This window comes from Podarcis cretensis, assembly GCF_951804945.1.
Source record: "Podarcis cretensis genome assembly, chromosome: 4".
Classification (NCBI taxonomy): domain Eukaryota; kingdom Metazoa; phylum Chordata; class Lepidosauria; order Squamata; family Lacertidae; genus Podarcis; species Podarcis cretensis.
Window position 1 is genome coordinate 67,467,390 of NC_137173.1, and position 26,404 is coordinate 67,493,793.

Below are 26,404 nucleotides of genomic sequence, written 5' to 3' on the forward strand. Positions count from 1 at the left end.
CTGATGAAATAGAATAAAACCTAAACATTTTAGATGGATGGCACTGAGCCTTATAACAGATTTTAAGCAATCATTTAATATAAAATAATCCATTAGCTGTAGACACGTTACTCTGTTTGAAGATATGCTTTATGAAGTCTGGGAGACTGTATGACTCCTTTTTAGAGAAGTCCAACATGAGTCTGTGGCTTCATACTAATGAGACAAAGTAGTGTACAACTCCTACTGTGGAAGTTTGTGCTCAGGCAACCATAGAACAAATCATTAAAGCAGAGAAATAGCTACTTTAGTGGCTTCCGTGCATATTAATATAGTTGCCTATCAGATTTTAATTTTGCAATGGCAGTCAGTGGCACAGAACATTTATTTTTCAGCCTAATGCTACCGGAGAACAGAAAACAAAGCCTACTCAGAATAGTGTCCGGGCTTTAAGAGGGCTTGGCCTTTCTCCTGACTTGGTGAGTTTGATAAAATTTTACAATATCATGTTAGAAAGGAAGGCCAGTATAAAGGTAGCAATATAACTCAGGCAGCAGGAGTGACTGGTTGGGGGGGGCAGGCATACGACATACCTAGTCTCTCTTCAGCATCGTCACTGCACTTATCAAGAGGTGGTTTGTGAGAGACGGCAGGGAAGTTGGCACAGTGGTGGATCCAATCCACCAGCTGCTCCTGTCATGTTTGAGTAGGAATGTGTTCAATAAAATCATGAAAATGTGTTCAGAATCCAAATACTTTGTTAAATACAGCAATGTATTCTTTGATGGAACAGGTAATATGCTAATGGAATGTTAAGCTAGGTGTCCAGTTGATCACACAACTTTATGTTTCTTTCTGTGCCTGTTTGGTTTTCCACCTATTACACTTCACACTTAATTCTGGGGAAGTTAAGTACCTTAAACAGACATGCATGTAAGTTTTCTACTTGAAGGGCTTGCCTTAAATCTTTGGCTGTGCATATTGGTTCGGATCTGGACTTCACTCCCTTAGGCGTGTTTTGTGAGTAGAGTTCCACTAGGGGGTAATTCTTGTCCTGGAATGGTGTGGTGTGAGCAGGCAACATTTGCCGATTTACTCATCGCTCTGCAGCCCCAGCAACACCTCACAGCACGTCTCCATCCACAAAATATTTCCATCGGATAGAAAGAGCTTTTCCACATGTGGAAGGCAAATTCTGGATCCACTCTGCTTTGCTTATTTGTTAGTCAGTGAACCCTCTCCTCTCCAAAAAAAGAGAACATGTATTATTGAATGTTCTCTGGCAAAAGTACAAGACATGCAAGCGAGGCCCCAGTATATAGACGTTTAACATGTCCATTTATTTCAATCAGAAAAGCTCTTAACATGGAGGCGATTTGTGTATCCCCTCCTCATGCAGAGCTCATTGTAGGGCAGAAAAAGAAACTTATAATCATTTAGATAAGATGCTGTTGTTTGACTGTAAGTTGTTCAATGGGAGTGTGTTTTTTCTTCCATAGAAAACAGGACATTTAAATATTATGTTAATTATTTAAATAAATAAAAAGAAGGAAGATGTTGGTCTTTTCACAATTTGTGCTGCTTATCTGTAGATTTGTATTTTGGACAGATAGTCTGCAGAAGTACTAAACCTATAGAAATGGCTGTGAAGGAAAAGATTTCCATGTTTTGCCATGTGGAACCTGAACAGGTTGGTAAGGTCTTTAACAGTCACAGTTGTTCTAATGTCTGCAATCATTTTCTAGGTGTTTTATTTTTTAGTTCATGTGACCGAGTATGTGGGACGTTGGAGGCAGGTTGCGGGGGACAAACAGCAGCTCATTGAGATAATCAAAAAGCAAATAGTTATTTTCAGGATTCCTTTATTCTGTAATTTATAATAGTTTATGCATTATGCTACATACAGTAATATAGGCTACAAACCAAGCTCTATTTGTTTGGGAGTAATCCTCCTTGAATTCAGCGTGATTTACGGAAGCTGTACACCGGCTCCCTCGGCCAATAAAGCGAGATGAGCGCTGCAACCCCAGAGTCGGTCACGACTGGATCTAATGGTCAGGGGTCCCTTTACCTTTATCTTAACCCAGATGAGGCAGTGGGCATTCTGAACCAGTGCTTGGGTTTGCTAAGGAGCTTATTGAAGCGAACAAACAGACCCATGCCAGGCAAAACAGAGGTGATTGTGCTGTTCATCACTAGGACAATCAACTTACCATATTTTTCACCCCATAGGACGCACTGGCCCATAGGACGCACCTAGTTTTTTTGGGGGAAAATAAAGGCAAAAAAAATTATCCCCCCCCCCAGGTGCTCTGCGCTAATCCTGAAGCTTGGGGCGTGCGGAGCTCAGCGTGCCCCAAGCTTCTGACTGCCGGCAAGGTCTCCGCTAGCCCTGGGAGAGCTGGGTCTCCCACGGCTAGTGGATAGCTTCCTGAAGCCTGGAGAGCGAGAGGGGTCGGTGCGCACCGACCCCCCTCGCTCTCCAGGCTTCAGCGAAAGCCTGCATTCACCCCATAGGATGCACACACATTTCCCCTTCATTTTTGGAGGGGAAAAAGTGCGTCCTATAGGGCGAAAAATACGGTATTCAGAAATCAGACTCCCATTACATCCCAGCAGAGGTCAGTGTTGCATTCTTAAACAAGCCTGCAGATTAAAATTTTACTATCCAAAGTTGTCTAACCATGAAATGAAAACAGATTCATGAGCTCCCTCCTGCCCCACCAGTGCAATTGTTTGTTTAGAGGCTGATAACTCAAAAGGAAGAGGTGACATAATAGAAGTTTATAAACTTATGCATAGCACGGAGAAAGTGGAAAGAAAAGTTTTTCTCCCTCCCTCTCTTTTAACACCAGCACTCACTCTCCTAAGAGGCAAAGGTGGCTTTAAAAGAGGATTAGACAAATCCATAGAGGAGAGGGTTATCAGTGGCTACTAGCCATCGTGACCATGCTCTACCTCCTCAGATGGAGGCAGCAATGTGTCTCAGTACCACTTGCTGGAAATTGCAGGAAGGAAGAGTGCTCTTGTGTTCATGCTCTGCTTCCTGGTTTCCCACAGGCATCTGGTTGGCTACTGTGAGAATAGGATGCTGGACTAGACAGGCCATTGGCCTGATCCAGCAGGCCCTTTATAATTTTGATAGAAAATTATGCCTTCTCAATGCAAGTTAAAATACTGGACCCATCAGATTTTTTTTCCAATTTGGGTTTGCAGGAAGTGCAGTTGTTTAGCTTTAAAAATAATAATGCATACTGGACGGCCAGTATAGTACAAGCTTATTTGTGGTGCAGTGTTATACATGAGCACTCAGAAACCTGGGGTCCAGAACAATCACAAGCTTTGTGGTGTAGTGATTAAGAGCAATAGACTCGCAATCTGGTGAACCAGGTTCGATTCCCCGCTCCTCCACATGCAGCTGATGGGTGGCCTTGGGCTAGTCACACTTCTCTGAAGTCTCTCAGCCCCACTCACCCCACAGAGTGTTTGCTGTGGGGGAGGGAGGGAAAGGAGAATGTTAGCCGCTTTGAGACTCCTTCGGGTAGTGATAAAGCAGGATATCAAATCCAAACTCTTCTTCTTCTTCTTTTTTAACAAAGAACAAATATTAGTTCCAGCTTGCATTAGTTCAATGCAACGTGCAGCACCTGTGAGCTCGTCTCCTCGCATTGGCTTTGCTTGGTGTGATGTGTGAATCAGGCCTTTGTGTTTAGATTATCTGTGTGTATGTTGCACTAGGCACCATAGCAGAAGAGCCATGTATCAGATTCATTTGGGGCACTTTTTAATGAATTAATTGAACTGATTAAGTAATTAAAATGATTACCAGCTAGCTTTAAAGTATTTTCTTCCTTTTTAGCAAGTTTTTTTAATAGCTATATGATTGTATATGATTTGTATGGATGTATCTTTCAATTTTAAGTTTCACATATCAGTAATTTAAATTTTATGTTTCATAGGTAATATTCATCCATGATGTTTCTTCCACTTACCGAGTGCCTCTTCTGCTGGAAGAGCAAGGGATAATTAAATATTTTAAAGAGAGGCTGAATTTGCCAATTGATGACCAGCCAAGTGATCTTCTTTTCAAATGGAAGAAAATGGCAGATAGGTACTGTTCTTCTGTTGTTTCTTTTTCTTCTTCTTCTTTTTACTTTGCACTTGCAAATCTATTTGCTACAGTGTAGTGAATAACTCAATATGCAAGCATAATTTTTAGGGTCTGTTTGTTTTGTGATGACTGTAGCAAGACAGTAGTTATAGTATGCTCCCAGGGCTAATATATAATCCTGGGAAATAGCTTAGTAAGTATGAGGGAAAGATCTTTGCTGATTTCTACTTCTTAGAACTTTAGATTCCTGCTGGATCAGGTCAAAGGCCCATTAGGTAATCATCCTGTTCTCACAGGGGCCAACCAGATGCCTGGATGAAGCCCATGAGCAAAACCAGAGAGCAACAGCACCCTCCCCACTTGCTATTACCAGCAACTATTGAATCAGTCAGGCTCTGCATGAGAATTATTTCCATACCATCATCAATAATCACGTGTTGGATCTCTTTGTTCTGTCTTTCTTTCCTTTCCCCTGAATTCATAGGAATCAGTTTTAATGATAGTCCAAAATCTCCCATTTGAGACAGAGCACTTTGCCCTGCTTATTGGCTGGAGCCTAGTTGTAATAGAGGTCTTAGCAGTATGAATTTACAGTACTTCCGATTATGTTTTTCCATGGTTTTTTTTTAAAACACCATATGTAAGAAATAGCTATTTAGACCAAAGTTAATTCAAGTTTATAAGTGGTTCAGTGATAAGAAAAAATGTTTCCTCCCCCCTTCCTTGTGGAAATTTGCACATTGATTGATCTTTTATATTGTCAGGTATGAAAGGATGTTGAAGACCTGTTCTGTAGCTCTGGTTGGCAAGTATACAAAGCTGAGTGATTGCTATACCTCTGTTTTCAAGGCCCTAGAACATTCAGCCCTAGCAATTAACCACAGACTCAATTTAATGGTGAGGACTTACCGTATTTTCCCATGTATAAGACGACCCCCCTTTTTTTAAAACCCAAGACTTAAGAAGTATTAAGTCTCCCTAGGCAGCTGTGCACACTTCCTATGTTTCTCCAATGCTGCCCGCCAAGCAAAGGGGTGGGGCAAGCCCAGGATGCACTTTCCTTGCAGTGCTCCAGTTGCTGCCCTTAACCTTGCATGGTTTGCGGCATTGCGCTACCCAGCACCCATGTGTGTGCGAGAGAGAGTGGCACGTGCATCTGGGGAGGGGGGAAGGAGGAGGAGGAGGCGACACTTGCGGGGAGCTGTGCCTGCCTCCCAGGTGGAAACATGTCTTTGGTGGCGGAAGCTTTCACTGCAGCTGGGAAGATCAAGGAAATCTTGGTCTCTGTGTTGCTGAAAGAGAGAGACTGTATTTTTCCGTGTATAAGACAATCTAACATAATTTAGCAAAAAAAATCATCTTATACATGTAAAAATATGGTAAATTGCTTCCGTTCCTTGCATTCTCCTTCCTTATTTAATAGCTAGGCTTTCACTTCAATATTGCTTAGAAATAAAGGATAAGTTGATTATAACTTAATGGGCATAGAACTATGGAGTGACTTGAACATGATGTTTATTTTGAAAAATGATACAGTAATTCCCTTAACTGGATTTGTTCATTATGAAGGGAATTGCATACATTTAACAAATACTAACATGGATATTTGTTGACTTCATTAAGCCTATTTGCAGCACTAAGTACTAAGGCATTGATTTAACGTATGACTAGGAATATCCATTTACACTTAAAATTTTTCAAGTGGCTAATCTACTTTAGGTGTAAGTGTTCTGTGGACTGTGGTTTTAACTCTGCACTCCAGTGTTCCCCAGGAGAGCATTTCAGTATTTAATAGGAAACATCAGATCTCACTTTCCAAAGCAGTAAAGAGAGTTCAGAGGAAAGAGGGGAATATGCAGTATTGGATGACACCTCCCCATAGAAACATCCATGGCCTATAGCTGCAGTGTCAGTAGTGTCAATGGGATGTGTGCCATGCGAGGACCAGAGGAAGATTTGGATCCAAAAGATCCAGCAACTTCTCAATCCCCCACCGCAGCCCCAAACAAGGAGATCAAACTATGCCAGCCTTGGAGCACTTATGTGAAGTATTGATAGCAGCAAGCTTCTGTATTTTACAGGCTTTCTTTGGCTGCATGTGCCTGGCACATAACCTAAGCAGGATCTCACCCCCACTCATCAGCTAATTGCTATTGGGAACAGGCACCTGCAACCAATGCAAAATGGAACCCTGCCTTCCCTCCCCCAGCTGATGTCATGGGTGATATCAGCTGATTGATAGGTGGACATGGTTTGGGGGGAAATGGCTTCACAGGCCAAACTGGACCCCCTAATGGTTCAAGCTTGTCCTCCAGGCTGAAAGTTCCCCCACACTTGCCTTTCCATCATTTGGAAAAACAAAAAACGTAAAATAACTGCTTCAGGCATTTTCTATCAGAAAGTTAGTTGTAGTGATACAATATAGTTTTGTAGCATAGCAAAGCTTTCATGTTGTTTAAATTACAGCAATCCTAGTCATCTATGGGAAATAGTATGTACCATTCTGAGGCGATGGTATTTTTCATGTATTCAGTTTTCCCCTCACTGGAAATGCCTATAGTTTTTTCCTTAGTTATAGAGTATGAAGATCATTATATGAAAATAATTGTATTGTCTTACACATGAATGTGAGTGTGTATGTGTTTTCTTAATTAGTATATAGATTCAACAGACCTTGAAAATAATACAGAGGTTGAGAATCCAGTGAAATTCCACCAAGCCTGGCAAAAACTATGCAAAGCAGAGTAAGTGATGGTCTAGTTCTTAACCTCAAATAATTTTAAAAGTTTCCAGTTCCAATACCTTGTTTTTTTATAATGTCAAGTGCTTGCTTTTGTTAGTTTATTCCTTTGCAAATATATTGTACAAAGACACTTAGATTTGTTAAAAACTCACATTAGACCTTAAGCCAGGGCTTTCCAAACTTTTCATGTTGGTGACACACTTTTTAGACACACATCATTTCACAACACAGTTATTCAGTTTTACCAGCAAACTGAAGATTAAACTAACCCCTTTCCAGCCCTGGGAGGAGCACAGGGAGTGTTCACGCAATATACCTACACACTGCAGCTGACACACTAGCATGCCGCGACACACAGTTTGGAAAGCTCTGCCTTAAGCATTGGGATACCTCTATTTAGAGCTTAGGCATGCTGAACTGATACTGTGATTGTGAACATGTTAATTTAAAGCAAAGCTTTCTGCAAAACTTACACTTTGTTCTGAGACTCTTAATAGGCACATAAAATGCCATGTAGACATGGAATTTTAAAACTGAACACTTGACAAATGTAATCTTGATGGGTTGTTAAGGGATAACAAGAAGGATGACTTAAACTGACTGCAAATGCCTTGTGTTTTAGAATATGCCTAGTCTAGTTTGTTTTGCACAAATTTGTCAAATGTCATAAATTAAAATAAAACAAATGTGATTTAAAGTGTATATTTTCATTAAAATATAGTGGAAGCCTTTCTGAATGCTTCCACTATTTCAAGTTTACATTTCAAAGCACTGGCTAGGATTCATAATGTGTGTACACTGTACACTTAGGCATTTTGGTCTGTAATTTGTGACTTGAAACTGGAGTAACTTGAACAATCTGGTGAATGTTTATAGAGATCTACAGTATTTGAAGCAGAACTGATTTGCTGTATGGTGATTATGATGTATTTGTACTGTCCAGTTTTCATGATGTGAATTTAGTTGTATCATAGCCGTATTACTCTTGGATCAGAAATCTGAACAAGCTGAAAGCTTTTGTGCACAGTGAGGTCTTGCTGCTGTTCCTGTACATACATGTCACCCCCCCCCCCCCCAAGTAATATGTTAAACTAACTCGCCATTCTATCTTCTCATCTGCTTCTGTGTTTGCATTTTGCATTTTATTCCAGTTGTATATTAGTTCCTGGAGGTTTTGGACATAGGGGAACAGAGGGAAAACTTCAAGCCATTTCATGGGCAAGAAAAAAGAAAAAGCCTTTTCTTGGTAAGACTTCAACGTCAGGAGTGGGCCAACTTGTGCAGTCTCATATTTATAAACTAGAATCCATCTGCTTTACTGACGTGATTTTGATTTTCAAAACATAAGTGTCCATTCAGAGACTATTATTAATTAAGGCATGACTAATCTGTGATCAGGGGACGCAGGTGGCGCTGTGGGTTAAAGCCTCAGCGCCTAGGACTTGCCGATTGAAAGGTCGGCGGTTTGAATCCCTGCGGCGGGGTGCGCTCCCGCTGCTCGGTCCCAGCGCCTGCCAACCTAGCAGTTCGAAAGCACCTCCGGGTGCAAGTAGATAAATAGGGACTGCTTACCAGCGGGAAGGTAAACGGCGTTTCCGTGTGCGGCTCTGGCTCGCCAGAGCAGCGATGTCACGCTGGCCACGTGACCCGGAAGTGTCTCCGGACAGCGCTGGCCCCTGGCCTCTTAAGTGAGATGGGCGCACAACCCCAGAGTCTGTCAAGACTGGCCCGTACGGGCAGGGGTACCTTTACCTTTACCTTTAATCTGTGATCAGTTGGCCTGAATATGCACTTCTTAGCGAAGTGCCCTACTAATTGATATCAAGGCTCACCTAGTTCAGCATTTTAATTTTTTGCAAAAATCACAGCAGCACTAGGGATCTACTGGAAATCAGCTCACCCTACCTTCTGCCCAGTGTTCAAAACTCCCATTGTTCTAGGCACATTTTGTAACAGGGAATTTCATTAGTGCCAGCAGTTTCTGAGCTCTAAGGCGCAGTACTGCGCCTAAGATTTCAGATTAAAACTGCAGAATGGAAGGAAAGGAGGGCCTTTTTCTGCCTCCCCACTTCCAGCTACTCTCTGAAAACTGGAGAAGAGACCCTCTTAAGAATATTAGGGGGGTGGGCAGGGGAAGGACTAGACCATGTGAAAAATGAACATAATATCTTAGTGGCAGTTCATTCACTTTCAGCTTTGTATTCTTGTTATAAAAAAGCGCACCTAGACATTCTGTTGTTGCGCCCATAACCTAGGATTAAGGTGCCATTTAGCTCCTAGCTTTCATATTTCAGTTTCTAACACTGCTTCAGTTTCTAACACTTCCATTTCTTACTGAATGATTTTGACATGCAGCATGTTTACTCAGAAGTATATTGTACTGAGTTCAAGAAGACTTACACCCTCATAAGTGTGCATAGGGTTCTAGCTATAAGGTTAAACTAGAGAAGATGAAACCATACTGGAGGACAATTTAGACCAGGAAAACAAACAGTGCATGGGAGGAGGGTTAAATTTCCCTTTCTATTTTTATGGCCCCAATCCAAGTCTGTCATGGTTTCATTTATTCAACTTTTTATAACATTGAGGCTATGTGATTGTGTATGACCTATTGTCTATTCTGATTTTGCCCTCAGTGTTTAAAGTAAAACTAAATTTTGCTGGAAAAAAGCAAAAAAAGAGAAACTAAAAAAGCTTTCTAGTTCTAAGATAGGTCCATATATCCATTTCATTGGAGTATACAGTTATAGGTTTGTTCCCATTTAAATCTCTTTAGCGGGAGTAAATTAGGACTGGTCAGTTTTGATCTAGCAGGCATAATGAATCCTGTTGGGATTGTATTAAACAGTGAAAAACCTAATCTTTCAAATTAAATCCAAATCAAATGCTTAGCCCAATAGTTGCAAAGATAATTCTGAATTTTTATAAGGGCAAAAATGTCCACTATAGTCATTAGTGCCTGAAAAAGATGCTCACACAGTTTAGGAAGTCTGTAAATTGGGCTAAACATTTCAGGAATATAAGAATTTAATTGGTCTCTTGTGAAAAAAACACATCATTAGTTTTGCATACTGGATTTGAAGTATTGCATACATAAATTTGAAACTGAGGTTTGTTTTTATTATAATATGTTGCTACAATGTTGAGTGAGTGGGAAAGAAATTGGTTTGGATTGTGTTTGGAAACAATTTTATGCTGTTTTATAACATGTAAGAATTTCTATGGAATCAGTACCTGAGAGTTTCTATTAAGGTTTGATTTAAATGATGTACAAATACATATATTGTAGAAACTGCTCATGTGGAAGTTGCATTTTCTGAATATCCATAGTAGTTGGTCAGATATGGACCCTGGATTTTAATATTCCTGAATCTGAGCTCTAGGCAGCGAATAGAGACAAATAATCAGCAAGGTATAGGGCAGGCTTCCTCAACCTCTGCCCTCCAGATGTTTTGAGACTACAATTCCCATCTTCCCTGACCACTGGTCCTGCTAGCTAGGAATCATGGGAGTTGTAGGCCAAAAACATCTGGAGGGCCAGGGTTGAGGAAGCCTGGTATAGGGGAAATGAGAGAAAGGAATTTAGGATGTCAGCAGGCCAAGTAAATAGAGGGAGGAAATGTATGGAACATCAGTGTTTGGCCTGTGCATGTCCCCCCCCTTTCCCCCCCTAAATAGCAGTTGTGAGGTGAGGGGATCCAGATTGGGACTATGGGAAGGAAGAGGGGTACAAAGGCTTAACATTCCCTTCCTCCAGGCCATGGTTCCAATCTGCATGCCCCATAGCTGCCATTTAGCTAAGAAAAAGCAAGCATGCAATGGCCAATCACATTATTAACATCACATCTGGTTTGTACCTGAAAGGAGACAGAATAATGGGTGAAGTGTTAGAAGCAAATGGGGCATATGAGGGAAAGGAAGAGAGCATTATCATAATATGTGAGGAAGCGAGGGAAGAGAAGAATGAAGAGTGGAGGAGGAGGAGGAGTTTGGATTTGATATCCCGCCTTTCACTCCCCTTCAGGAGTCTCAAAGCGGCTAACATTCTCCTTTCCCTTCCTCCCCCACAACAAACACTCTGTGAGGTGAGTGAGACTAAGAGACTTCAGAGATGTGTGACTGGCCCAAGATCACCCAGCAGCTGCATGTGGAGGAGCAGAGACGCGAACCCGGTTCACCAGATTACGAGTCTACCTCTCTTAACCACTACACCACACTGGGGCAGTATAATACTTAATAGGGGAAGAAGTAGGGAGAAGGGGAAAGAGGTATAGGATGTTGATGGTTCTGGATCAAGCAGGAGCCGAAAGGAAAATGAGAATATGGTCCGAGAGATAGGAGAGAAAAACGGAATCTTATGTCAAAGTCTGGGGTTGTAGCTTGAGGCAGTTTTTGCACCACTAATGAACATATAGGTACTTACCTATAGCAGGCCCTTCCAGTAAGATTTTCATTGATTAATCTTTTGCAAATCCTGTGACTGTTTTGTGCTGGCAAGTTGAGGGTGACCTGCCAAGGCTGTACTAGAAAATCAAACTTATAGGGTTCTGGCATTGCCAGGAAGAATTGTTCCCTCCACCCCAAACTACTCTGAATTTAAATAGTGGTTAGTGAGAAGTGATACGTTGCAGCAGTTAATGGAAAAATCTTTTGGCAAACACATTTGATTTCATTTTTATATTAAATCCCACTTTCCCATAATAGAGTTCTCAAAAGCCAATAAATATGAACTGAGTCATGGCCTAGAATATAAAAAGTTTGAGTTTTTGTGCTCATTCATTCTTTTTTCCTGTTTCTTCTAGGGGTTTGCTTGGGGATGCAGCTGGCAGTAGTGGAGTTTGCAAGAAACTGTCTAAACTGGCAAGGTGCGTTACCTTCTATGAAAATTGTTCATTTAAAGCAGGGATGGGTGACATTTGCTAGCCAATGGGCTAGATCTCCCTGCCATGCCAATTTGACAGGTGGAAAAAATTTGTCATTTCCTGACCCTCATTTTCATTCTTCTGCTGTGGATGTACTCCTTATATTGGCCTTTAGCTTATCTTTATTTCTTGAAACAAGGACAAGTGAAGTGCTGTAATTTTGAACATATGTCTCTCTGTGGATATTAAAATTCATATGATCCCCCCAAACGTTTTGCTGATATGTGTGCCAAAAATCTCTCCTTCAAAATGACAAAGGTGCTATATTTTGTTTAACCATCTTTAACATTTTAAAATGTAGTTGCTCTTTTTCTGCAGATGCAAATTCTACAGAATTTAACCCAAACACAAAGAATCCTGTTGTAAGTATTGAATTTCCCCTTATGGTTTTTATAGATCTTTTGTGCTGGCTACTTAACAATTGTGTCAGTCATAGTGGCATTAAGAGAGGCTGAGAGTTTGTTCCTCTATAGCAGGGGGTGGGAAATCTGTGGCGCTCTAAATATTGCTAAATATTACTAGACTTCCATCTCTTCCAACCAGCACCAACCTGCCCAAATGTTGAGGGATTTTGGAAGTTGTAGTTCAGAGGGACACATGTTCCTCATATCTTCTTCATATCCAAAGAAATAATTGCACATTTGTTAATATACCATTTTGTATGTTCTGGTGCTCAGCTCCAACAGAGAAAACATTTTTGGCACTTTGCCCTGATGATCTCTGGTCTCAGTTAATGAGACTTTCCATTAGACAAATTTAATGGGATATCACCATTGCAATTGATCAAACTGTAAAGAGGTTGCATAACAGAGGTCATAGAGCAAATAAGTGAATCATTTGCAAATTGCTGATTGGTTTTGGATAAATCTGTTTAAAAATATCATTATCTTGAGGATTAGTAAATGAAGAAGTAATAACAGTACTAATTTTAGCAGTTGCACGTGGTCAGAATAATTACGGAATTACTTTAATGTCAAAAACACCCTAACCATTATCATGCATTGATCAAGAGTTGACTAGTGTTCTGTATAGGATAATAGAGCCCATATTAAAGAATATGTCTCTGGTTGGACTTTTTAGATAGCTTTTGCCAAGCTCCCAGACTCTAAAAAGCCTTTGCATTAGGAGATGTACTCCTATTTTTAGGGTTCAAAAGCCAGCTAAAAAACAAGAACCAGAAGTTATGAATAACAGAGAATTTTACAGTGGAGAGTTGTAAACAGCCGGCTAGTAAAATCAGGATTATTTGGTGGTGGTTGGTGCCCATTGGTGCATTCCATAGGATGGAAGGCAGAGGGACCAACAGCTGGTGGAGCCAGAACCAGCGACCGACAGACCCAGTCCTAGACTGGTTGTAAGCAAAATGACAGATGGGTGGCTGAGGGCAGACTGAGCTGGTGGGGCAGTGCTCCTTAGAGCCATAGCAGAGAAAGCTCATATAAAATGTCAGCTCAGTGTAATGCAACAATGAAAAGGGCAAAGTTTTTAGGAAAGGGACTAGATATATGTAAAAAGAAGTATTAACATTAGACTTCGTCCAGTTGCATATGCTTTGTGTAAACCCTTTAAATCTACTGGTCAAGATTGTGCATGGTTTTACCAGTCATCATACATGCATGGTTTGAAAGCAAATAAAGTAAATAAAGTAGATTTTTATTCAATGACATCCATCGTTCCACAATGATTAGATTTAATTTTAGAGAGATTCTTTGTACAAATATAATTGTAAATGTCCATAATAGGTTGGTTTGGGGATCTTGGAAGTACTTTCTGTCTGTCGTCTCTTCATTGGATGCCTTAGGAGAGCAAACCGGTTATTCCAGCCAAATTAGACAATCCTGCCAAACTGCCTAACTTGCTCATCAATGCCTTGAAGTCATTAAAGTTGATTTTTCCATCTTTATCCAAGTCCGCGTATTTGGATATATCGTTGAGAGACATTGAACCCTGTAAGTTTTATTTGGGTGGTGGTAAGGGAGTGGAAAAGAAAGCAAAATAGTTTTATATACAATAACTTTCAGAATAGTGAGTTACAGAACATATTTAAGCTGAATTCTTTCCTTGAAACATGGTTATCTATACACAATAATTTTGAGCAAGCCTTTTAATTTCCTTATAGGTGGTGTACAATTTTATCAGGGTATATGTTGGGTACACCTATGAACAATTCTGGAACACTGTTTTTCCCCCCATCAGCCCTGTTCTGTGTTCCTCTTCCAAGTTAGAAACGGATACAATATTCCTTGCCATTCTCTCAGGAGTTAGAGGCTACATTTGGTTTGGGAAAACAGGATGTGGGACCAGGTGTAAAAAAGTAGATCTGCCCTGTCCCTTACTTGGCCTGAGTGAATGGTCTCATTGATGGGTGATGGAGAACTGGGAGAGTGGGGTTAGAAAAGAACCGTAATTCCCCTTCACATCCAACGTAACAGGCTTTTATTGGTTTCAAACACTGCCTTTCAAAATAAAAATATATAAATACAATTTTTTATATTTATAAATATTTTCCCAAAGCATAATAGAAATATAAAATGAAAATATATCAAAACAGATACCTAAATCATAATTTAAATACTGAAACAGAAGTTTATAAAACAAACATTGAAATACTCCGCTAACCAATATATGCAAAAGCCATTAATTATAATTGTAAGTTTTTTAACTGTTTTCAAAGTTGTTTCTCAAATAGTTGTGACTCGCCCCATGACCTTAGCGTTGAAGGGTGGGTAACAACTTAAAATACCAACGAAAACAATAATAATTGACTCTAGCATCACACCAAGATATGTAGCTTGAGTAAAGGGACGTTAAGAAGTGGGGCAGATAGGATCTGGCTTAGTTCACAAGGGCTCTCAGTGAATTAACTGAGTACCATTCACATCTGTGGAAAAAAGACAAAGCACTGTACTTGGAGCAGTTAAGCTAGAAAGCTAAACCACTGAACTTTTGTTACGGTGCAAAATCTGCTCTGCTCTTGACACTTAGTGGCTCAGCCTCTGTGGTCATTGCATACTCTCCCTCTAGCAGTCCTCTTGTACTGAACAGTCTACAGAAAGGTATAATAGGCCAGGAAGGCAAACCTAACTTGCTGTGCCTTTAACATCACAGCCAAAGTATGCTTTGGTCCTGCCCAAACCTGCCTTTAATTTAGGGAAACGGCAAGGCAAATCTGATGACATAAGATTGACATGAGACCCATATTAGTAGGCCTCCATTAGCCTGTGGATGGGATTTTGTTATTGTTATAGAAACCAGACATGGCGTCTCTGTGCCCAGCCGCTTTTGTTCCAGGCCACAACCAGGATCACAGCACTGCCATTCACTGAACAAGTGCTTCCCAAGAACATTCAGCAACTATTTTTAATCCCAGGCTCCTGCCACGTAGGCTGCTAGTGGGAAAAGCAAGAGTAGATCTGTGGACAAAGAACAATCTCTTGGCTGTTGCTGGGAGGTGTGAAGGAACTTTGCATTCAAGTGAATGGCATGACCATGCTGCTGTGCGCCTTGTGAGAGAGGGTTGGGACTTCTGCTCACATGGGGCACAAAGATTGCACTACTCTCAGTAGCTGTACCAGGCACGCTAACAAAAATAAGATACATTTGCAGATAGCTCAGTCTACTTTTGCAGAGCATATTAGCATTTTAAGCATTTACTTTTGCACTGCTTTTTAAAAAGTGCAGCTGCACCCTTTTTCTCATACTTTGTTTTATTAGCACGCTATGTGGTTGTTTGAGAGAGCGCATTTATCTCTTAGTATTTTAGCTTTTGTGCTAGCAAATGCTGTTTGTGAATGTGACCTGTGGTGCACATTCTTTTTGTGGCATTCTTATCTACTGGGTATTATTATTTCTTTTAATATTTCTATCACTCACATTAAGCTGAAAGACAGTGATTTCCCACCTAAGTGGGTATCTGAACATGTATTTCTTCATTGTACAAAACAAGCATTCTAGCCACTAGATTGTACTGATCCTAACAGCTCTGGTGAGTTACATTTTTTAGCTGCGATTTTCCCTTAATGTATATTCCCACTGTCCTTGCTGAACTCATCTTTTGTTCCAAAACTATTATAAAAATTACTTTTATGTACAATTTATCCCAAATATTAGCTTTCACTAAATACCTAAATGAAACACTTACATTTTAGCAAGGAGCATATATTTTTTTAAGTACCTATTAATTGTGCATAGTTTTCTCTAGATTTCATTTTGCACAGAAATGGATAGACTAGACCAGGCTTCCTCAAACTCGCCCTCCAGATGTTTTTGAGACTACAATTCCCATCATCCCTGACCACTGGTCCTGCTAGCTAGGGATCATGGGACTTGTAGGCCAGAAACATCTGGAGGGCCGAGCTTGAGGAAGCCTGGACTAGACTCTTTGTTTCAGAGGGCACTGGAATGCTTATTATGATCTTAAACAGAACTTAAGCAAATTTCCTAACATTTACTCTATACACACGTATTAACCCATTCTTGTTTGGGCCTGTCCTGACAGAGTCTTGTTTATATCCATTGAACACTTTGGGGATCTGGTTTTTTTTAAAAAAAATATTCCTGCTGGAGGCTACCATATTAAAAACTGGATGCTACCATATTAAAAGAGAAAGAAAAATTTGAGGGCTTTATATTGTTGGCATGTTCAGTAAGTTCACTAGGTAATTCTTAGAGCACCCTTCTGTTGTTCTAAGTCCTGACTTTGACATCTTTCCATTGTGGTTCTCAATTTATAATTTCGCCACCTATTCTGTAATCCAGTGACGCTCTTTATGTAAGTAACTTAGAGAGGACTCTCACCTCAAAAACCAACAACTAACTTCAGCTAAAATAATAATTTTGTTTTCAAAATTTGATATTACAATCAACTTCCTTTTATCTAGCTACTTAAGGTTCTAGCAGTAACTAAAATTTCACCATAACACGTTCATAGATTGCCCAGTGTTTTGTATAATCAGACCCATATATTTGTCTGAAGAAACCCTTAAAATGTTAATTAAAATGTTTGAAAAACATTTTGATGGAGAGATTTCAATGTTTGAAAACATGATTTCATCTAAATTAAAACTTTTCAAGTGCGATCAACAAAAACAATCTAAATATGGCAAATGTTTTTCTGAACAATATTTTCAGCATGTAAAGTAAAGACAAACATTCAAGCATCAGTGTACTAGATTTCTTTTTGCCTTGTTACCTTTTGTAAAACATGCTTTTCTTAGGATCAGATTATCCTACTTTTCTCAGGTTGCCTAACAGCTACAAATAATCATTATAGAAGCAGTTCACCAAAGTAAAGTCTCTACTAATTTCATTCAGAATTGGATAGGAAGCTACACAAATTATTACAGTGAATGGAAGCTGTTCTCTATCTTACTGAATCATTCCCACATTGCTGTCCCTCCCCATCCCTCCCTTGCTGTCCAGTCATGTTTTAAACTCTTCAGAGCTTCGTTGGACTATGTCCCTTGTTTGTCCTTTAGTGAATTGGATTTGTTTGGAAAATACCACAAATTAGATACAGGCTTCGGTAAAAATTAATGTTATCTAGTTTAATTGGCAGTGCAATTTGGAAAGACTTACCAAAACATTCGAGAAGTGGCTCTGAATCAAACTTTTAAGTCCGTCCATGGAAAGCAGATGCTTGCTACCTTCTTTCATAGCATACTGAGTGAAGAGACTTAAGAGTTGGTCGCTATTAAATTCTGCCATATTTTTGTATATTCGAAAGCTGTAAAAGAGCAAACAAAGTTAACATATTTTGAAGTTTGTAGAGGGGAAATACATTGATTTAATACGACAGCTACATAGGTATGTGGAAAATGTAGTTTTATATAGCAATTACAATGAAGCCATTTTCTCTTAAATTGCTAATTCTGCTCATACAACATTAATTGCAAGCTAACTGACATCATATGTGAAACTTCTGACATGTAAGAAGCTGCGGTATTTTCTCCTGTGGAAAAACTTTATCATGTTTTCCTGAAATATATTTTTCTTGGAAAGATAAAAACACATTTTTCTTTATACACTGTGATGCAATGCATTCTGAAAGTAGTAGAATTGAGGACATTCATAGAAGACATCCAAAAAGACATAGAATAAATAAATCATATTTACCTAATACTCCAAAAGCAGAGGCTCTGCAAATGCAATGTGAGAAGCTCAGAGCTGAGGCATCCTTTTATGTCTCTCCCGCTCCACCCTGTTATGCCTCTCACTCCGCCCTGATTATGAAATTTGTCTTTGCTGACAGATGTTGGATGTGTTACATACTTTTAACATTCAAGTTTATTTTTTTAAAGAAGAAAATATGGTAATTGGATTCACCCTGCCGGTGTATTGTAGAAGCTTTGTTTTTTCCCCTTTTCAGAGATGTTTTTGGGATAAGGAATAAGCTGGATATTGCTAGAACTTTGTTATATTTTTAACAGCAGCCCACGCTTTTGTCAGATCTATATAGAATCTTTTTAACCAGGCACATTGCAGTATTACAAGTTTTTCCTGATTCCCCTCATTCATACTTGTAATACATCTGTGGTGTAAGTAGGAAATGCCACAGCATGCCCTGGCCCATGCCAGCTTTGGAAGGCCCATGTCTGATAGTTAAGTTTATATCGATAAAAGAAGCACTTACAGCAACTTACACAGCGCATATGCACAAACATGCCTCTAGCCACCAAGCAACTGTCCCCTCACAGATATGCTCCCTTCAGCGCAGTTGCAGCAACAGTGAGACCCCGCCCCTCTGCTTATATTCCCTCACCTGGTGGGTTGCACACCAACGACCTGAGACGACTTCTGCATGGAACTTGTTGCTGCTCTTCTTCCTTCAAGCCCCTCCTGGTTCTCAGACACAGTGGGACAGGGGAAGGTGGGGAGTCTCTCGACCCATCTGTCGCTTGAACAGCCTCTTCTTCTGCCACATCCTGCACACCTTCACCTCCGACTCTCCCTCCTCCCCATGCCCTGGCTCCTACTTGCAGGTGGCATCAACCCCCATGTCACTGGTCCCCTCTCCGGGGTCACTCCCTCGGTCCCCTGCCTCCGCCACACACGCTTCAGAGCCCTGCCAGTCCCTGACATAGCAATGCACTTAGCATAGCTTCATACCAGATAGCACACCTGTAGCCCTTGAAAACATCTATCCTTTCAAAGGAATTAAGTAACGTAGAAGAAGGGTTTTTTTCTTCCGCTGCTCTGCCTATATTTAGTTTTCAAACAGATTTACTGAGGGAACAAGAGTTTCAAGCAGAGAGAGAGAGAGAGAAAGAAAGAAAAAGAGAACGAGTTATAAAATGACTATTAAGTCATCCTGATTTTACCACAATTCCATGTAGTTTTGGCATTTTAGCAGGATGTTAGAAACTAATAAGATATTTAGACAAATGGTTTTCAGAAGAGGTAGGTAATACAGGTAGGTGGCAGCTACCTGTAGTTTGTAAAATAATATTTTAAGCAAAGTATACTGACTTCATTGGCCGGTAGTAGTATATCAAATTTCAAATCTGAATTCAGGGCAAACTAAGCTGATACTTTTAATGAATTCTCTATATCACTGGTTCCCAATTAGCTATTTACTGAGGACCCCCTATATTTCAAAGGCCAAGCCACAGACCCCCTACTTTTGAAAAATTTTATAGCTCCATGGTAGTTACCTCTGCAGAGCAATTTTTTGAACAAAATATGGGGTAGCCCCTAATAAGCAAAGGATTTTAGGTATATTAAAAAACAGACTAGGGCTGAGCGATACCTGGTTTTCAACATTGTGATATATCAGCAGCTAAACATCACAACATTCCGATACATCATGATGTCTGAAAAGGAAGATCAGGCATGGGGATGAGGGAAGGAACGGTCACAGAGATCTGTTAAGAGAGTCAAGTAAGTATTTGTGAGGGAGTGGGGTGGGTGCCACTGCTGGTCTGCTTTAGGTTACTGCATTAACTGCACCTTATTAGTGATGATGTTTTAAATCTTCAGAACGACACACCTGTTTGTTGTGACAATGAAGAACACTGCTACTGTTGTATTGTTGGCTGCATAGCACTGATTTGTTACCATGATGATGCCTGCTGCCATTTACTCCCTGTTTATCTCCTCTACATCTAAACACCCCCACATTTCTCATAGGGTGTATGCTATATAAACTGGGTGTGTACATTGAATCTAGGCAGCTTAATGATTGGCCTAGGGCCCTAGGATATTTCATTCTGAAGTTATTGCTGGCCTAGAAGGAATATGGTCCTTTCCATCATTCCATTTCTGATATCTCCTGATAATAAGATCTAAGAAAACTTATTAATCTTCAGTTATAAACTGTTATTCATCTTGTGCATTTCTGTACCCCCATCTGTGGTATTGATAAATGTATTTACAACAGAACAAATCTTTGCTAACGAATTTATTTGCTTATTCTCAAAGCCTGCTCCAAAGGTAGTATGATGCTGAGAGACATGATGTTGTTTGACAGGGTTAAAGGAAAGGCAACAGCTGCAGGAGACTCAGGAAGTGGGGCTTCTAATGCAAACAGGCAGAAGTATTGCATGTTTGGATGAAGGCATGCCAAGAGAAGTAATCACTATATAAAAGCTAGTTCCTAAGTTCCATCCTGCTCTGCCAAACTCAGACGGGTCCAACATTCATACTGTTTCACTACAAAATGTCATTTCTTCCTGTTATCAACTATAAAATCTACCTACAGTATACATTAAACTGGGAAAAACAGAAATTTATTTTGCAATTTTGGCAGTTTATGTATTGGTGGGGGGTGGGGATGAAATCACATGTACATGATCCGTAATGGTGTCCGTTTCCTAATCGTAAAGGTGATTCAATAATGTATGGAAGGGATGCTGTGGATTGTTTTAGGGATCCAGGTTGGAGATCCTGTCTCAGATGTAGCTACAGCTCTTTCTTCTCCAAATTTGGTGGATACCTTTTGGTTCGTGCAAGTTGAGGATGTTGACATAATTCTTGGAAAAGTGTGGTCAACTACATTCTTGCCTATCCTGGCTTACAACAGCACTTTAGGACTGAATTGCTTGGTGATAAATATCCCATTTAGTAAGTATCCCATTAGAAAAAGGAACAGATTTTTAAAATTAACAATCAGTCTCCAATACACCATTCTTAGACAACATATCTGAGTGTGTTGTGGTATTTCGCCTTGTAAAATCTGGTTTTGTTTTGTTCAGGTAATTGGGAATGGCAGTGAATAAATGTGGCATTTGGTTCTAGTTTTTTTCTTTCTTTTTTTTTAAAAAAGAATAAAATTTACTGGTTTATTCCATAGGACAGAGTTTAATTGGGCCAGTGCCAGAATATAGCACAGAAGCTTTCACCTACTTTTCATGAAATATCTGACCTCAGAGCCCTCCAGTTCTGTGCCTTCAGTGAACATTTCTTATAGGAATTCTATAAATGAGCATGAAAATGGTGGATGTGATTGGCACCATATCTTGTAATGATTGCAGTTCTGTAGTTGGTTACCATGACACCATGATTTCTGGAATGAACATAATATTTAAGATTAAATATGGCACACAGTAATAGTAGATGTATAATACTAAGTCTCACTAAGAGTAGACCCCTGGAAATCTGTACTTAGGTTATTGATTTCAGTCATTTATTCTGAATATAACTCATGCTGGATATCACCCATAGTAAACAGTTTAAGACAATCAGATTTGTACTCATGATAAGAGATACCTAGTTTAGATATCCAGAGCACTGGCAGATATAGTAGAACATAACTTCATGTCCTGCCCATGTATTTCTGTTCTTAAGCACCACTCCCAACTCTTTCCATTCCATGTATGTGTCATGATGTACAATGAAGGTGTGCCTGCATCTCTAGATTCAGATGGCCTATTAGGAAAGAATCAGCAAAGTTCAAATTTTGAGGTGCACAGCATCCTTGCATTCAACAAAGGCTCCAGACACCAGTGACTAACATCATACTGCAGCTTCTATTGGTGCTCTTTTAAGCCTGGAACAATTAATCTATGGCGGCAGTCCTAAACTGGAGTAAGCCCCAGGGAACTTACTGGGGTGTGCTTTTGACTAGACATAGTTGGGATTGTGTTGTAATTGTCCCATGTGTCCTGTGAGTCAGCAGATGCTTGGATCTTAGAATGAAACCACCTATCCCTTCCTTAATTGTTTGTGGTTAATCAACTAATTATCTGTTGGCTGGAATGTCCACACTTAATTTGTGGTCTGTAGCAATTTATTTTAAACATAGGGTAATTCATATATCCCTTGGAATATGTAATTGTATAAACTTCTAGCAGGTCAAAGGACAAGAATGTAATGGGCTGGCCAAGTCAGGGTGACAAGGACCGTAGGGAGGGTTCTAGTGGGTTGTGGGACCCTTTGCTAGGAGTGAGGGAATCTTTAAACAAATATCCCAGTGAGGGAAATCTGGGGTAGGGGGTTCCACATCCATTCTTTATACAACATGGGATGGGAAACTTCCGGCCTGTGGGCTCACAAGAAGGTCCTAATCTGGGCCCACAAGAAGGTCCAGTTTGGCCCACAAGGCCATCTCCCTCAAATCATGCCCCACTGAACAACAGGTGACATTACTGGTGATGTTAGCTTATGGGGTGGGAACTTTTTGGAAAGTCTGCCCCATCCTGTTCTCTTCAGCTTCTAAAAAAGGATCTGTGTATGACAGGCTTTTTTTTTTTTTTAAAAAAGGTCTGCTTTCTTTTTTATTTTCTTCATTGTTGTGTGATGGAGCAGTCGCTGCCAGAACCAATGTGTGCTCTATGCCTTGCAGAGTGAGTGGTAAACTGGCAGGTCCAGACCAGTGCTGTATCATTAATAAAAAACCACTCAATAGCCTGCTGCAGGAGATTTACAAAGTGCTTTGAAGATAAATTTGTTAAGTTGCAGCTTGTGGTTTCAACATCAGTTGTTGCAGACGGAAGATGTGGACTACATGCCCTCTCAATCTCTGCTCATCACGGCTTATAAAGTCTAGAAGTAAGTGACTGACTCGATGGGTGCAGGGAATGGTTAATGTCTCATTGCGAAAGGGAGTCATTGAAAGAGGCAGTGGTGCAGCCCTGCTTGAAAAAGTCCTCCCAGGATCCAGAGGTCTAAGAAAACTACCACCTAGTCTCTGATATTTTCTTCTTGGGCAAGATACCCTAGTGATACAGGTATGCCTTGAGGAAGCAGTTTATCTAGACCTGGCTCAATATGGTTTCAAGTACAGATTTAGCACTAAAGCAGCCTTGGTCCCCCTGGTTGATGGCCTTTATTGGAAGACAAATGGAGTGGGAGTTGGTTCCGTGTAGCTTTTCCTTGACCTCTCAGTGGTTTTTGACACGGTTGACCATGAAGTCCTTCTGGAATTACTCTGGAAGATGGTACTCGGAGGCACTGTACTGTGGCGGTTCTGCTCCTACCTGCAGTGCTATTTGTACTAAGAGACTGTTGCTCAGCTCCGTGGCTTTTGAGCTGTAAGGGTACTGTAAGGTTCCATTCAGTCTTCTATGCTGCTCAACATCTATACAAAATCACTGTGAGTTACCATCTGAGAATTTGGAGCACAGTGCACAGCTCTTATCTCTTCATTCCATCTGAATTAGGAGAAGCTGTGAAGGTGTTGGACCAGCATCTGGAAACCATGATGGGCTGGAAGAGGGATAATCAGTTGAAGCTGAATCTTGATATGATGACGATACTGTGCCTGGGCATATTTTGGGAGTACTCCTGGATTCCAGCTTGTCACTGGAGTCCTAAGAGGCTTCTGTGACTTTAAGTGCTTATGTCCATCTTAGGCTGGCTTGTCGTTTGTGGACTGGGATAGCCAATGTTAGAAACTGAGATATGAAAGCTAGGAGCTAAGTGGAACCTTAATCTTAGGTTATGGGCGCAACAACAGAATGTGTAGGTGCGCTTTTTTATAACAAGAATACAAAGCTGAAAGTGAATGAACTGCCGCATTATCAGTAAAAAGACAATTAAGGAAAAGGCTAACAATTGGTAATTAACATTAACAAGTACTGTACAGAATAACTTGCCTCACCTTAATGCCAGCCATTAGAGTCACTGCCACTGAACCAGCAAGCTGCATCCAGACACACATAGGTGCCGAATCAACGATTCTCATCCATCAGACCAAAGTCTGCTTGGGGGCCATCAGACCAAAGTCAGAGACCATTTTTATACTAAAGTACCTAGATACAGAAGGGTAGATTTTACTTGGCCAATCGGGCCTTGAGGCATATTTCCAGTACAAGAAGGTGCATGTGCTTGTTCGCCACACAGCCACTCAGCTGATTTCTCCACAGTCATGGTGACATTCACACCATCTTGTGTCAGACGCTCACAGACGGCATGAAGCACCGTTTAATTGAATTTTTTCCTCACTGAAAACTGTATCCAGTAAAGTCTGAATAAAAGCCACTTTCAAATGGGCTAGAAAGGGGGGGGGGATTTCTTTACACCGTTCATGTGTCATATCCACATGCAACTGGAAGGAAAGTTTACAAAATGTTTTTGTGGCAAGAAATAAGTCAGTTGAATACAGCCTAAAATTAAATACATCTTAGGGTGTGGTTTCCAAAAGCTTGCTCTCTGAAGTCTGATAAGGATGGATAAAGTTAAGGTAAAGTAAAGGTACCCCTGCCCGTACGGGCCAGTCTTGCCAGACTCTGGGGTTGTGCGCCCATCTCACTTAAGAGGCCAGGGGCCAGCGCTGTCCAGAGACACTTCCGGGTCACGTGGCCAGCGTGACATCGCTGCTCTGGCGAGCCAGAGTCACACACGGAAACGCCGTTTACCTTCCCGCTGGTAAGCGGTCCCTATTTATCTACTTGCACCCGGAGGTGCTTTCGAACTGCTAGGTTGGCAGGCACTGGGACCGAGCAGCGGGAGCGCACCCCGCCGCAGGGATTCGAACCGCCGACCTTTCGATCGGCAAGTCCTAGGCGCTGAAGCTTTAACCCACAGCGCCACCTGCGTCCCTGCGCCACCTGCGTCCCTATGGATAAAGTTGCCATCCTTTAACTGCCAAGAATGGAAAAGGTCCAAATAACCCTTAGGGGCAAAAAGGGTGTGTGCTGCAGATAACTCTAAGAAGATATATAATTAAAATAGTGTATATCGTTTTGAGTTCAGTATGAATCTTTGGGCTGGCACATGTACGACATTTTATCATTTTGCTATGCTAAGAGGTTTTGCTGCTGCATCTACACAATCATTAAAATAATTCAGTTACAGATATGCAAATACCCAGTTGATCGTATCTAAAGCGTAATGTGAGATCCTATAGATATTGCTCTGAGGTAAAGTGCATTATATAAACCCTGGGGTAATGATGCATAAACACATAAACACATCAGAAATAATAGGAAAATGTATAAACAGTTTTGAATATAATGCTTGTAGAAAGTTATCTCCCCTGAAGATAACCTTGTGATAGTATATAACAATAATGGCAGTCACTTTAATTCGGATCCATTTGTAAAAGCAAATTTTCTGTCAGGCTCCAGCAGAGGGAGATATCAGAAATTTGCTTCCTCTTCATGCCTTTTTCGTTTTGAGTTGTGCCTTTTAGAATATAAGATTAGGGGAAGAGAGTACCTGTGTTTATTGATCTTATATAAGCTGTTCTCATAGTCTTTTTGGCTAAAGAGCAGATTAAAAATACTCCTGGTGAGGAAGTGCATAAGGATGCTCATTCAAGTCCTCTTGAAGTGGCTGGCTGCATCTTTCGATTAATTAACTAGTTGTTACGTGTAACTAGTGTTTCATAAACAGCAAATGTAGGTCATCAGAGTGTGTTGAAGTGGAAAACATCAGATTGTGTGTGTGTGTGTGCATTGTTCGTAGTAAGCCTGGAAAGAGCCAAGATTTAGGGTATCACAAAGTACGGCTCACATCCTAATTGGGATTGTTGAAACAGAAAAGTGAGTTGGAGTTCCTCCAGGCCCAGTTACCTCTGGCTGGAGATATATTCGTACAGAAAGAAGATGAGCACAGGAACACAAAGGAAGAAGTGGCACGTTGGAGGGGCTGGTGTTGCACAAGAGGATTGTAAGAAATGAGCAGGAATGTGAGAGTAGGCAATGGGTGCACCTAGTAAGGTTTCTAGATTGGTATACAGATGGTTAACTGGGAAATTATTGGGGAAAACGGATATGAGTTAAATTTGCTGGAGAATATATTGATAGGGAATTTTTCATTCGCCAGGACAAATACAGTGGTACCTCTGGTTACGTACTTAATTCGTTCCGGAGGTCCGTTCTTAACCTGAAACTGTTCTTAACCTGAAGCACCACTTTAGCTAATGGGGCCTCCTGCTGCGGCTGCGCCACCGGAGCACAATTTCTGTTCTCATCCTGAAGCAAAGTTCTTAACCCGAGGTACTATTTCTGGGTAAGCGGAGTCTGTAACCTGAAGCGTATGTAACCTGAAGCATATGTAACCCGAGGTACCACTGTAGATATAAGTGGCATGTTATAAAGCAGCATGAGATAGAATTCAAGTGAACCAATGTCGTCCTTATCCAATGAACCAAATATTTCATTGATTCCAATAAATGTATGGGCATGTATTAAATATGGATGGAATGTGTCAGGTTTCAGAAACTTCAAAAACTCATCTTTCAATTCTTTTCCTTTTCCTTTGATAATG

General features: G+C 40.6%; 1 protein-coding gene and 1 long non-coding RNA gene across 7 annotated transcripts in view; one reads left to right on the forward strand and one right to left on the reverse strand.

Moving 5' to 3' along the window:
• CTPS2 (CTP synthase 2) overlaps window positions 1-26,404 on the forward strand; it is a 69,058-nt gene that overhangs the window by 21,565 nt on the left and 21,089 nt on the right. For all 6 annotated transcript variants that reach the window (XM_079972718.1, XM_079972717.1, XM_079972722.1 and 3 more), the window contains 8 exons: window positions 375-458; window positions 1,589-1,669; window positions 3,939-4,090; window positions 4,855-4,987; window positions 6,746-6,834; window positions 7,985-8,079; window positions 11,636-11,698; window positions 12,074-12,117. In XM_079972718.1, coding sequence (XP_079828844.1) covers window positions 375-458; window positions 1,589-1,669; window positions 3,939-4,090; window positions 4,855-4,987; window positions 6,746-6,834; window positions 7,985-8,079; window positions 11,636-11,698; window positions 12,074-12,117 — 741 coding nt within the window. The remainder of the gene's footprint in view (window positions 1-374; window positions 459-1,588; window positions 1,670-3,938; window positions 4,091-4,854; window positions 4,988-6,745; window positions 6,835-7,984; window positions 8,080-11,635; window positions 11,699-12,073; window positions 12,118-26,404) is intronic.
• Window positions 13,388-18,012, reverse strand: LOC307214321. Its single transcript, XR_013837909.1, has 3 exons — window positions 17,870-18,012; window positions 17,333-17,480; window positions 13,388-13,702 (listed from the first exon to the last, which is right to left on the reverse strand). It is a non-coding gene; the product is annotated as an uncharacterized lncRNA (long non-coding RNA).